This window comes from Cupressus sempervirens, chromosome 11 (assembly GCF_028749045.1).
Source record: "Cupressus sempervirens isolate cs-2001-9-10 chromosome 11, ASM2874904v1, whole genome shotgun sequence".
Lineage (NCBI taxonomy): Eukaryota > Viridiplantae > Streptophyta > Pinopsida > Cupressales > Cupressaceae > Cupressus > Cupressus sempervirens.
Genome location: NC_143128.1, coordinates 326,652,042 through 326,665,344, shown reverse-complemented (window position 1 = coordinate 326,665,344; position 13,303 = coordinate 326,652,042). Strand labels below are relative to the sequence as shown.

Sequence of the window (13,303 nt, the reverse complement as noted above, 5' to 3'; positions counted from 1 at the left end):
TCATTTTTCCCCAATTACTTAGCACGATACAAGCTAGTTTTATTTTGTGTTTTATTGTTTTTCCTCCAAAACAAAGTTGTGTATTCTGAGCATAAACACATTGAGGGTTTTCTTTAATTTTTCCACAAAAAAATCATGGTGGGTTGCATCCAGCTTTTCACAATTGTGGATTCTCATTTTTTGCTTGATTTTTTCCAACAAAAATTGTGCATCATTTCTCTACTCGAGGTTTCTAGGATTTTTTCCACATTAAAAAATGTTTAATGTTGTGTGGGTTCTTATAATTTTTTCCTCAAAAATTATCTCTCAGTTTTTCCTGATTTTCTCATTTAGATCGTAGGATCTTTCTCTACAAGAGGGTAACTCATGACAGATGTTTCAATTTCTGGGTATTTTATTTTCTCCTTAAAAATTGTTCCTAGGTTTTGATTGATTCTTTTTTCTCAAAAGTTGTGTTTTCTTTTTTCTTTTTTCCTTAAAAATTGTTTCTAGGTTTTTTAAAATTTTCCTTAAAAATGGTTCCTGAGTTTTTTAATTTTAACTCAAAAAATTACTGTTAGGTTTAATAATTTTTTCCTCAAAATATTATTGTTGGGGTTTCTAATTTTTCTCCTAAAAAATCAGGTACTTTTTTGTGGGTGATATCAGCATCACATTAAGGATATGGCGGTTTTTTTCCATAAAATTCTTAGTTTCAGTTTGAGAAGTTGTTCTCAATACTTCTGGTTACAAGGTCAGTTTCATTACCCAGCATCATGTTGGGAGTTCTGGAGGTTCTATAGATTCAGGAAGGGTGTCAGCAGCAGGCTCATTTGCTAGAGTGTTCTATGCATCTGTGACCAAAAGGGGGCAGCTTTATATGCATTTGTGACCAAAAGACTTGCAGATTGTCTTCTGTAGGGTATTTAGAATGATGGCCATTAATGGAGAGTGCTTAAATAATGTAATGTTTTTTCAATGGTCATCTCAGTTAGCAAAGGTAGCTTCTATTTCTGACTTTTGTTTACGTCTGTTTACATTTGTTTCTTCCAGAAACATTGTAATGTAATTGCCTATGTTTTGTAAACTCCAATTTCATTATTGAATATACAATTGCTATTACAGAGAACACCTAGAGGTTCTAGGGTGGCATGTTGGGGGATCTCCCACCTACCAAAAGTTTGGTCGGTCGCTGGTGTTTTGCGTTAACTTATGTTATATGGTGTAGTGCTTAGCTTTCCTTCCTGTTTTTTGCCTAATCCATTCCTTTAAGGATTTACTTGTGTAGGTGGTTGAGTATTTGTCTATGTTATGAATTTTGGGCTGGAGCCACATAGTAGAACCCTGAATATTGATCTACAAGAAATTATTGTATCTGATTAATATAAAAACACGAATTATTCAGGAAGAGACTCCTTATTCTGCAAATGCATCATTTTTTTAGTCATCTTATCTTCAACTAGTCCAAGTGTATATGATAATAGGTACAAACTACAAACCAGTTACTAAATAAACTAGTTGTTACAAACTAACAATACAATCACAAATTTCTAATAACATTGAACAACATCAAATATATTTAACAACAACTAGGTATGTGAATGTTACCTCTTGGACTCCACTTAACACAAATAGCAGCACGATTGAGTCTGAGAATCACTAGTGTTGGCAACCACTCAACACCCTCTAAACTCCAAACATACCTACAGTTTGAAAGCCACAAATTGGTAGGAGAGTACCATCTAAAAAACATCAAATTCAAAGCTATGCTACATATTCCAAGGTAGTTGTAACTTCACTTTTAAATTCAACAACTATTAAGTAAATGAGATGCATCTACAAGCATGCCTTATGAAGAAAACAATTAAAACAAGGAAAACCAATGATTAGTGGATAATATCTTACGAATTTCTATCATGTGACACAGTAACAATCTTATTTAATCTCGTACCCCAGTCTATCCCTGATACAAGTTGATCGTGCTGCAAATAACATAAGCATATGTCAGTCTATATTTGCCTCATACACCCACATACATATAGAACCTCATTCAAAGCTACAAACTAAATTTAATACAAATTGAGTACTAGAAATGGCAACAATGTAATAAAGGCAAAAGAAAAAAAATGCAAGATGTACCTTCTGAAGAATGTGTATTCTATTCCATATAGAACTGCCATCTGGTGATGCTTTGTAAATATGCACTTCACTGTTGTTAGGGCAAACAGCAACCACTGCAAATCCAAAAAGTTCATCAACTCACTTGTACCAAGGAACAACAGACAAGTAAGGAATAAGAAGAAGATGAGAAACCTTGGTCAACAGGAATTACAACAGATGTTAACTTTTAATACCATCAAAACCTTTCATTTTTCTAATGACCTAGATTCCAATCCTGAACTTTTGGACAGGGAAATGGATCAAAGAAACCCCTTCTCCCCCTTTTTTTCTTACAAACTGGGACATTTACAATAAAGGAGGGTTGTCCCCAAATTTTATTGCTAAAACTAGGGATGTTTTTGGTGTCCTTGTGTCATCATGGCATCTCCTAATGCCTGCAACTTTTGAACAACAATTAAAAGAATTCCAACTAAAGAAAAGTGGAATGATTCCCAAGAGCTTGTTGTGATGGAGTTCAATCCTTTCTCATTAAAAGTACAAAGGAGATCAAAGAATCTAGGGAACCTTCCAAATTTAGCAAAGTTAGATTAATTGCAGTCACCTATTGAAATTTACCAGGTTATCTCTGTGTATTCACACAGGAAAAAGGAAGATTTGCTCCATGAAGCTAGAAAACTATGTGATTCTTTACAAAAATACAGTTGAACCAAAATGCGTTCATAAACAAATAGATAAACATCAACTCCTAGGTGCCCATTTTACTTTACAAAAGCAAGAATGTAAACAGCAGGGAGATGCTGACCAGGAACACTGAATAAAACATAGCCATTAAAATGGAGTAGAAAGTAAACGCATTCTCTCATCTAATTGGTGATGATCAAACGTTTCAACTTTCTTCAGATGCCAGCTAAGAATTGCACTATTAATTGAATTCATTTCACACTGAAATTGACTCATTCACCTTTGCACTTGCTACCTTTCCATTGTAGAAAAGTTATCAAGGGTTCAATACTTTGTATGAGCTCACATTTATATTTTTAGCAGATATATTTTAAAGTTCACATTTTCAAAAGTTAACTTCTTTTAGTTCATTTAAGTCATTTTATATATTTTTTGTTTGTTTACACTTATTAAAAGACAAATATCCTAGGTTGCATGGGTACGCACACCCACACCCCTAGGACACATATCAACATACCCAAGTACCATATAAATGTATCCAAGAACAGGGTACTCAGTGGAGAGCATCATAGCTAGGGATCTTGATTACAATTTTTTATTTTTGTTTCAGTTTTTTGGTTGCCTATCAGCTTTATGTTTATCAAGCTTAATTCAATATGTAATCAGTTTGAAACTTTAATACAATACTAACTAAAAGTAAACTTTATCACTAATAAAGTCAGAAGTTTATCATTTGCAATATGTCAATGTTATATAATTTATGATTTTCTTGTTCATGTTTAAAGTTTGTCTTCTCTGTTTTGCATCTAGATATTTAGCATATATTATTATTACAAACATATTGCAAATCTGAAACTAAAAACAATACATAACATCTGCAAACTTTATCACTGTTTTTGATTTTGAATACCTAAGTTACTGATTCAGATGCGGATGCGGGAAGCTGATACGGAATGCGGGAATTTTTTTTTTTTTTTTGGGCGGGGGTGAGGATGCGGATGCGTGTGTGTGTGTATGTGTGTGTGTATAAAAGTATGTGATATATATACATACTACGTGTATGCAAAGAAATCAGATAAGTAATTTCAGTCTTGTATTCTTACCTTCATGATCAAAAGATGATCTACATTGTTTCTCTCAAGCATTTTGTTTAGATGCAAAACCCCTAGAAAGTTATTTGTAGAAGGTACATAATCTGCAATCTGTTTACTTGTTTCAGATTTTAGGCATAGATTAATTTATTTTTTAAATCCTGCCCTATAATTTGAAGAGAGAATTTCCTCTCACTATTTGTCACAAAAATGGCAACTTAAAATGCTCTCAAACTTGAAAAGATTTGCAAAATGCATTTCCATATAAGCTCAACTAGACAGCAGCCCAAAAGAAACCCTTGCAAAGAAACCTATGGCAATTCAAAAGGAGCTGTGGTATCAGTTTTGTAAGCCATTTTTGGGCACTTAACATATAGTATTATTTGGTTGAAGTTTTCACCCACAAAGAGTTTCTTTGAGGCATCAATATCTCATCGATGTTAAAATCTATCGTATCGCTCTCATCTTTCATTACAATTGTTTAATTATTTTACTCGTGATTTAAGCATAATAGAACCACACCACATGTTAAAAAAATATTTTAAAATGTGTCTTTCTTTTCTGGGCGAGGAAGCTTGTGGATACTCCCGAGTGCCCTGTGGGTGTCATCTAGATGCCACTCACAGGCACCTGGATGCGTCTGGATGCCTAACACAGGCATTTGTCCGCATCCGAGTGCCTATGAGTGGCATCTGGTAGCAACCACAGTGCACCCATCTGCATCCAACACCTGGCCGCATCCGCTTCCATATCCAGCCTCCAGGAGGCCGAATCGGTAACTAAGTGAAAACCATTGTTATGACTCATATTTTCAAATTTTCTATAAATATTACATTATATTAAAAAAACTGATGGGACCCAAGTATCCCCGTCCCCTATTTTGAAAAATAGTCGTACCGGTTGTTAACTTTTTAAACAAAAGTAAGATAGAACACATCAATACAAGAAGAGTCAAACAACACAAACAGATATCCTAGGAAAAGCCCTCCACAATGAGGGAAACAACCCAACCCACCAAAATGTTAATACCTTTATTGATGTTCTCAAAAGAATCAGGTACAATGTCACGGCGAAATCAAAATCTTTGAGTTTTAAATCTCTTATGCTTCCAATGCACTATTACAATGAATCAAATAGCTATTAACTGCTATTACATACAAATTATTGTATAACAGCTTTCATGGAAAATACCAAAATTGAAATGCAGATTTTGTTAAGGATGTAATATCCAATGCAGATGCCACAAAGCATACATATAAAATGCAAATAATGTAGGAGAACACAATATCAACTACAGATGTTGTGAAAGCATAGTGACAGAAGAAACGATAACACATGTGCCTGCTTCAGAGATTGGTTTGTATATCAGGTTACTTACTGTTATCATACACATATGCTTTTTAGTCATCCTTTGTTATTGTAACACACCAATGGATAACATTCTACCTCCACCCAGAAACAAGGAAGACAAAACATTCCTTGCACATTACAAGACAAGTCGACTAAACTAACAACCAAACACATAATAATCAACACTTAGAATAAGTGTCGTAAGAGAACAATACACCCAACATGATAGAATATAAAAGCTGAAGACAAGAAGAGAATTGCCAGCAAGACACCCATGTCATATGCTGAGAGGGCACAATATGCCGACAGAGATGAGAAAATAAAATATGCGCCAAAAGGAGATTATCAAAGCCGGCAAAATGAGCAACCATAAATCACGAACATAGAATTTTCGTCACCAAAAAATAGAGCGCAGGTTCAACTGAAACTGAGCTGCAAAACCATCATAGAAGGAACCACCAAAGACTGTTTGGAATAGAAAAGTATCTTAAGAGCGCAGAGATTTGAAACCACAGCAAGTATAAAATCTCTTTCACAGCTATATTCTCAACGCTCCCTCTTAGCAAGAGAGAGATCTTCAGAGTTCCTTCTCAATACAAGTGCATATGACTGCAACCAATGATAAAGTCGGAACAAATGTTATCATAGATTTCATAAAATTGATATCTCACCATAACAGCAATCAAATTGTTATATCATCATAACAATAAGTAAGTAGTTATCTCATCGTGACAACAATCAAATTGTTATCTCAACATAACAATAAGCAAATAGGCATCTCATCATAACAGCAATCAAATTGTTATCTCGACATATCAATAAGCAAGTAGTCATCTCATCTATATTCTAGAAGTATTCACCATAGCTACTCCTAGAGGGTGAAGAAAAAGATAAAAGATGTGTCACACATAACCTCCACCATGCCTTCTCATAGAGGGTGGATTCACCATCCCTACACACAAAGAGCGAAAAAATGTGGGCTTGCACCTCAATCTTTTCCCACAAAAGATTGCAATTCCACTATGCCTACTCACAATAGATCAAATGAGGGCTTAAACCTCAAACTTCTCCTAGAGAAGAATGCTCTTCCATCATGCCTACTTGCAGAGGATGAAACAATAGAACTCACCTTGAACTTCTCTCGTAGAGAAGAACTCATCATGAAATGAATCGCAAGAGTTGAGATTTTCTTTCATCTAGAGCATCATTCTCCATAATGCCAAGCTTATCCCAGAAGTTGCAAAGCTTCACTCTAGGAAGAGGCTTGGTAAGAATGTTTGCAATTTGTTCTTCAGTAGAGATATATTTAAGCTCAATAGCCTTCCTGTGAACCATATCCCTGAGATAGTGATATTATATTTCCACATACTTAGACATGTCGTGAAAAACTGGATTAGCTGAAAGCTTTATGCAACGTTGATTATCATACATAATCATAATAGGTTCAGTCAGTTGACCAAATAACCCAGCCACTAATTTATGAAGCCGCACAACTTCTTTTGCAGCCATACATGCTGCAACATACTTTGCTTCAGCAATGCTTTGGGCCACACAAGTTTGTTTCCTGGTATACCAAGAAATCATAGTTGAACCCATCCGGAAACAACAACCTGAAGTACTCCTTCAGGCACACAACATGCCCAATCCGAACCAGAAAATCCTTTTAAAGTTAGCTCAACATCAGATGAAAATCTTAATCCATATCCAGCTGTGACACAAATATATCTTAGAATATGTTTGGCTGCAACAGATGAATCTGTCTTGGATTACACATAAATTGACTCAATGTATTTACTGCATAACAAATATCAAGTCTTGTGTAAGACGTTAAGGAGCCAATTAGTTGTCTATACATGGTAGGGTCAATCAAATCTGAAATAGTTGCATCCTCATGTAATTTTTTTCAGATTTGTTTCCATAGGAGTGGTCATGGATTTACAATCCAGCATACCAAATCTTTTCAATAAATGTATAGCATATCTACCTTGACTTAAATTAGTACCACTTGAACTTTGCCATACCTCAGCCCAAGGAAATAAAGCAATAGTCCAAGATCTTTCATTTCATATTCTGAAGTAAGCTCCTTCTTGCACTTAACAATCAAATCATCATCGCTAGTAAGAAATAAATCATCACATCAGTAGCTCTAGCCGGTGTAGCTCTTTCCTCCAGAGTCTGCTGGGCTCTAATCAAGTCACATCAGTAGAAGGGCTAAGTTGTTGGTCTTGGTATCGCAAATTTCTTGTGTTTATGTGTGTATACATATGTGTATCTATACATACATATATAATATATGTGTGTATGTAAATATATAGCCATACCTATTCCCAATGAAAAAAAAATGTTGTACCGCTGTACCGGGTTCTTGTACTTATACCTGGACCCCTACCCGAATCACAATTTAGGGCCATCTATATTCCTTCAAACTAGAGAATGACAATGTTAGCATGGATGTTTAAAAGGCCTCAGACCACTAAACAGAAGCTTGCCTGAGTTGAATCTAGAAAGCAGCAACTTAATTTGAAAAACTCTCTAAAATGACCGTAGATGTCTTCTTTCTGTCCTTGCAGTGCATCTTCAATCATCTCAAGAAAAAGGACAAACGTATCTCATTTTTCCATTTTGGTGAAACAATTTTAGATTGTGCGAACAGGTACGATGGCAAACAGAGGGTTTTCATAGGAACTCAATGTTTCTCGACCTATAATCTTGTAATCATCCAAAATAATTTAAAAACACTAATCTGGTTCACAAGACATCTAAGAAGAAAATGTACAAATTTTGGAATTAATATGTTATAGAGAAAAAAATGAAATATACCAAAGGTTTATTGAGATAGATCAAGTGCTGAAACCAAAATGAAACAGAACTGAGCAAACAATGTATCAGACAGAACAAAGAACTTTTAAATGTATTTTCAATAAGTTAACAAAAGATTGTGTGAAATATGAAATATCTCTGTGAAAACTCAGACTTTGCGTGCTTGACTTAGCAAAAGTTAAGAATATATAACTAATCTGCATGATAATAATACATGACCATATTATGCAACCGACATGAATCAACAATAAGGACAGCTGGAAGAATGAAACGGTTCAACTTCTAACTGCATAGCATCTTGTATAGCATTAGCAATCAATATAAGAAGCTCTAATCTCTTATCCACACGCATCTCATAATGATGATAATATCAGGTAGCTTGACTCAAAACGTGAATGTAATCAAATTGTATCACTGACCACAATCTATACTATATTTATTAGGGACAGTGGAGACCTTAGATTTACAATTTTAGGTGCTTTGTAAAGTCTGGACTCTGAAGTCTGCCAATTTGGATCGTAAAGTCAACGTCTATTTCATAGTTAGCTAAGGAAGGTGGACATTGTTTTGCTCGATTCGAATTAGGGGGAAGGATCTGGACCCTTGAGCTTCAGTACCTTTACTTCGACAAATATAATACTACGCTTTCTTTTAATGAAACGAAAAATAGAAAAAGAAAAACTACAACAAAAAGTGAGCAATCTGTGACAGCTGCTTACTGGAAAGTTCCGCATTCCAGGCATGGCAAGTGATGCACTGACTCAGCTGGTGAGCTGCCACGGCTGCCATTTCTGCACGCACATTCAAACTCCGTTACAATTTCAATAAATTGCCAAGGGAAAAAAAAGATGAACCCGGATTCAATTTCAGTACCATATTGCCTTATACTTGATTTCGGCAATAAAGGAATGTTATTGAACTCAACTTTTAACACACCTGACTATACGATCCACCCTTAACCGTGGAAATTAAAAGAAAAACACCAGAGCAAAATGTTTTCCTTCCCCTCCTCCTCTGGAACAAGCAAATTCAGAGATTTAAATGGCTCTCCGAATTTAAGGATGAAAATAAAAAATTCAGATCGTAAGGATAAAAACAAAAAACATTGTCCCTTTTGTGCGTTTTTGTCCGGGCTAATCATTTCTTTACCCACCCCTATATATCTATGGAGTGCGATTTAAGTAGTAATGAGCTTGGTAGAAATCAATTTTTTACTCAAGGTGGAGTTCAAATTAAGAAAAACGTCTACCTTAGGTAGTTTAATAACGTTTATCCTAGTGTTTTCTATTTAAGGTGAAATTCCATTCTTATCTTTATTACTAGTACTTATGTAATGCTCTGCTCGGAGATTCTTGGAAACAAGGATTCAAATTAAGCCAAGAATTTTATTTTTACAAGTATGAATGCACATGACAACATCATACAGGGATCACAACGATCGCAACGAAAGACTTCACCACAATCTCGGCAACTAACAGATCTCCGAACGCCACAACCAACTGACACACACGAATAAAAGCCAACAACCACCACAAACAAGATGAGGGCTCAAGAAACGACCACTCATCAACAAAACACCAAGCTGGGGTAAAATGCGGAATCCTAAAATTTGGCTAAGCCTGAAATCCTGAAGCCCTGAAAATAACTATCTTCGAGAGGTCTGAAACCTATCTCAAAAGATTCGTCGCATATATTAAAATATATCTTAAGTATAAGAAATTTATACTTAAAAAATATATTTTAAACCCCAAGAGACTAAAACAGAAACACGAAAACTGAAAAACAAAAAAAACTGACAGAATTCAAAATGCAACAACATAGGGTTGAAGATTTTAAACCCCAAGAGACTAAAACAGAAACACAAAAACTGGAAAACAAGAAAAACTGACAGAATTCAAAATGTAACAACATAGCGTTGAAGAACACCCAAAACGGTATCCAAAACAACTCTCAAGAAGTTCGGATCATGAAGAAAAGAGCCCGCTGACGGCACGCACAAGTTTTTTACAAAAACTGTGCGACACTTTTTACTAAGGGAGGGCGACACTTCTCCTTAAGGTGTGCGACACTCTTCCAATGTCGTACAACACTTCTCAAGAAGGTGTGTGACACTCTTCCAGTGTCGTACAACACTTCTCAAGAAGGCATGCGACACTTTACAATGTCCTACGATATTTCTCAAGAAGGCATGTGACACTTTACAGTATCGTACGACACAGTTTGCATGGGCGTGCGATACATTTTTAATGTCACACCATGCTAAACAAATGTCGCCTAAAGAACACGAAAACACTCCCAGAAACACAAAAGACCAAAAATAGAGCAAAGAACCTCCACACCAGGGAGTATCGGATCCACTTAAATTGAGGAATGAACACTCGAAAGCACTAACAGCAAGGAAAGAGGAACATCTATCCATCTAAACCATAACAGCAAAGAACATACTGAAATAAACATCGAAGAGAACAAGAGCAACATCGCAAAGTACAAAAATACATCTTAGGAACAAAACAACCAAACTAAGTACGTGGATCCTCCCATTTGTCGATAGCATCATAAGACCATCGTGGGTCCTAGCCATCCTCCGCACGTAACATCCCAAGCCACTGACCAGATCGTCGGTACTGTCGTAATAGGGACGTCACTACTAAAACATGCACAATATCAGCATAAGAAAATCTAACATGCTAGTGATAACGCATAAGATAATCCTACAGTAGATAACATCACCTATCACGTGCTAAACAACAGTAAGCAACAAATATACTACTAAAGCAAATCACATCATCTAACCATATGCTAAACATCATGATAAGGGAATGCATCAAATAAACTAACATCATCTAAACATGATATCCAAGCATTCCAATGAAAGCATAAATCACAAGGAAGCATACTCCGAAACCCGAAGTACCAAGTGAAAACATCCAGCAACAGTCGCACTAGGACAAGATCGTCTCTGTAACCGATCCCTAGCAGTGGTGAAGGTAGCTACGCCTCCCAACCACGTGGAACCCGTAGGTCCACACCCATCGTGCTGATGGAGATAAAGATCCAACCACAAACACACAAAACAACATCCATGGCTAACACTCACGCTAGATAGTATGATGGCTGCAACCAAGAACCTAAGACAATGCAAGGAGTAAAGGTCTTGGTCAGACACTCAATAGGCTACTAAGTAGGGGTTGACATCATGGAGAGTCGCTTGGCATCCAAAAGCCCAAGCTAGTATAGGCAGTTACTCTTCTCGATAGAAGGTGCACAACCTAGGGCAGCAACTCTTCACGACGGAAGGCGCACAACCCAGGGCAGCTACTGTTGTTTAGTGTGGAGCCTGATCAGTCCCAAGTGGGAGATTGTTAGATTGTGGTGACTGATCAGGAAAGTATTGTACATACTTCATAAATTTTTTTTTTGGGAAGTAGCCGACATGGTAGCCGACATATTATGGCCGACATGTTATAACCCTAAAGCGGTTTAATACTTGTATAAAAAGGGCTTAGGGTTGGGTATTTTTCATGTGTGGTGATACGAAATTGGTTCTTGCAGCGGTATTGAGCTGTAAGGGATTACGGATTGTAATCAGGTTGTAATCACTGGATTGTAATAAGATCGGACTTGTTGTTTGGTGGACGTAGCCCAGGGATTGGGTGAACCACGTTAAATCTTGGTGCCTTGTGTTCATTTCTGTGTGTTCTATTATTTTCTGTTATTGGTTATATTTGCATGTAGTTTTTATTTCTGTCCATGGTTTATCCTAATAGCTACTCTTCTCAACAGAAGGCGCACAACCCACACATTTTATTATCTTGTATTGATTACCACCCAAAGTTTTAATTTAATGATCACTTATATAAAACTTCTTCTGACAACCATGGAATAGTCACCAAGTTGCAGGATAGAAGCCCCTCCATATGCTACCTTACCCTACCCATGCTCATCCTACGACAAGTGCCCGTGGGCATGCATACTCCCATCCCAACCCCAATGATCATCACTTTTCAAAGTACCACTGAAGATCGGGCCTCACAAGTCACCCGACAAATGTACACGCACATACTCATGTGTGGCGCACCACCATCACGAAGATCAAAACACAAGGACAAGAATGAGAACACAATGCAAATAAAACACCCAACTGAAAGCAACACAGGAAGGATGGATTCTATACGAATCTCAAAGCCAATAAAATCATACATCATGAAATCACTCAACCGAACTCAATCCGCGAGTATGGATTCTACACGAATCCTAATGATGTAACAAGACCAAACATCATGAACTCACTCAACCGGCCTCAATCCGAGAGGATGGATTCTACACAAATCCTAGCGTCCATGAAACAAAGCAAAGGTCCAACAGAAACCATAACAACAGGTAACAAATCACTCAACCGAACACAAAGTCAGAAGTACGGGTGTGACACGCATCCCAATGCAACAAAAAGTGCAATAGTGGTCTGACTGATATCCAAACAGATCATCCAAGTCCATGATCCACATTGTGCCAAGAAAACCCGAGAAAGTGGGCTGGCATGCAAAACGAGGTAAAAATCCCATTTTTTGAAAAACTTCAAAATTAAAACCCATTTGGCCTTTGGGTTCAAAAACCCCCAAAAATCCAAAAATAAAAGGAATCGAACACCGTATGCAAAAACGGCTAGCATAACGGTGCAAAACTCCAAACCCTCATCCCAAAAAACATGAAAATGTTCATACCCGCCCAATTGGGTAGAACTAACATATAGAAACTGAGAGGAACACTAGTTCTCAGCGTCCAAACAAACGGCTACCAAAAGTAGAAGCAGAAATGGAGCCGAAAAAATCAAATGGGAAAGCCTACCTCACAGCCAAAAGGGCAAAACGGAAAATTGAACCAGAAAATAAAACGCCCACAGAAATGGCTGAAAATTGCGGCAATCCAAGGTTTCCTCGAATTGGATCCAACGAGCTCAACCTCGCGACGATCCCACGCCTGTAGCTCCCTCAACGAACAAAATAGTAAAAGATTTTGGGTTTTACTCTCCAACTTTCCAATTTGAAAGTGAGAAGTGAGGAATTAAATTCCTTTTTGGATACTTATTCACTTTTCGGGTGAATAATCGATTAGGGCATTTAACCAGCCAACCTAGTTAAACTTCAAATCGACCCAAATGAAAATAGGCTATTCCTATAAATAGGAATTCATCTATGGCAAAGCTGCCAGAAATTAAAATAAATCAATTAAAAAGCCCGAAAACCCAAAAACAAATAAATCTC

General features: G+C 36.7%; 1 protein-coding gene across 1 annotated transcript in view; it reads right to left on the bottom strand.

Moving 5' to 3' along the window:
• LOC149529426 (actin-related protein 2/3 complex subunit 1A-like) overlaps window positions 1–9,105 on the bottom strand; it is a 190,392-nt gene extending 181,287 nt beyond the window's left edge. Inside the window, exons 1-5 of the mRNA XM_089811309.1 lie at window positions 8,979–9,105; window positions 8,762–8,833; window positions 2,119–2,213; window positions 1,885–1,961; window positions 1,588–1,682 (exon numbers count right to left, since the gene is read on the bottom strand). Of these exons, the coding sequence (XP_089667435.1) occupies window positions 1,588–1,682; window positions 1,885–1,961; window positions 2,119–2,213; window positions 8,762–8,831 (337 nt within the window). The 5' untranslated portion in view covers window positions 8,832–8,833; window positions 8,979–9,105. The remainder of the gene's footprint in view (window positions 1–1,587; window positions 1,683–1,884; window positions 1,962–2,118; window positions 2,214–8,761; window positions 8,834–8,978) is intronic.
• Between the last annotated feature and the right edge of the window lie 4,198 nt (window positions 9,106–13,303).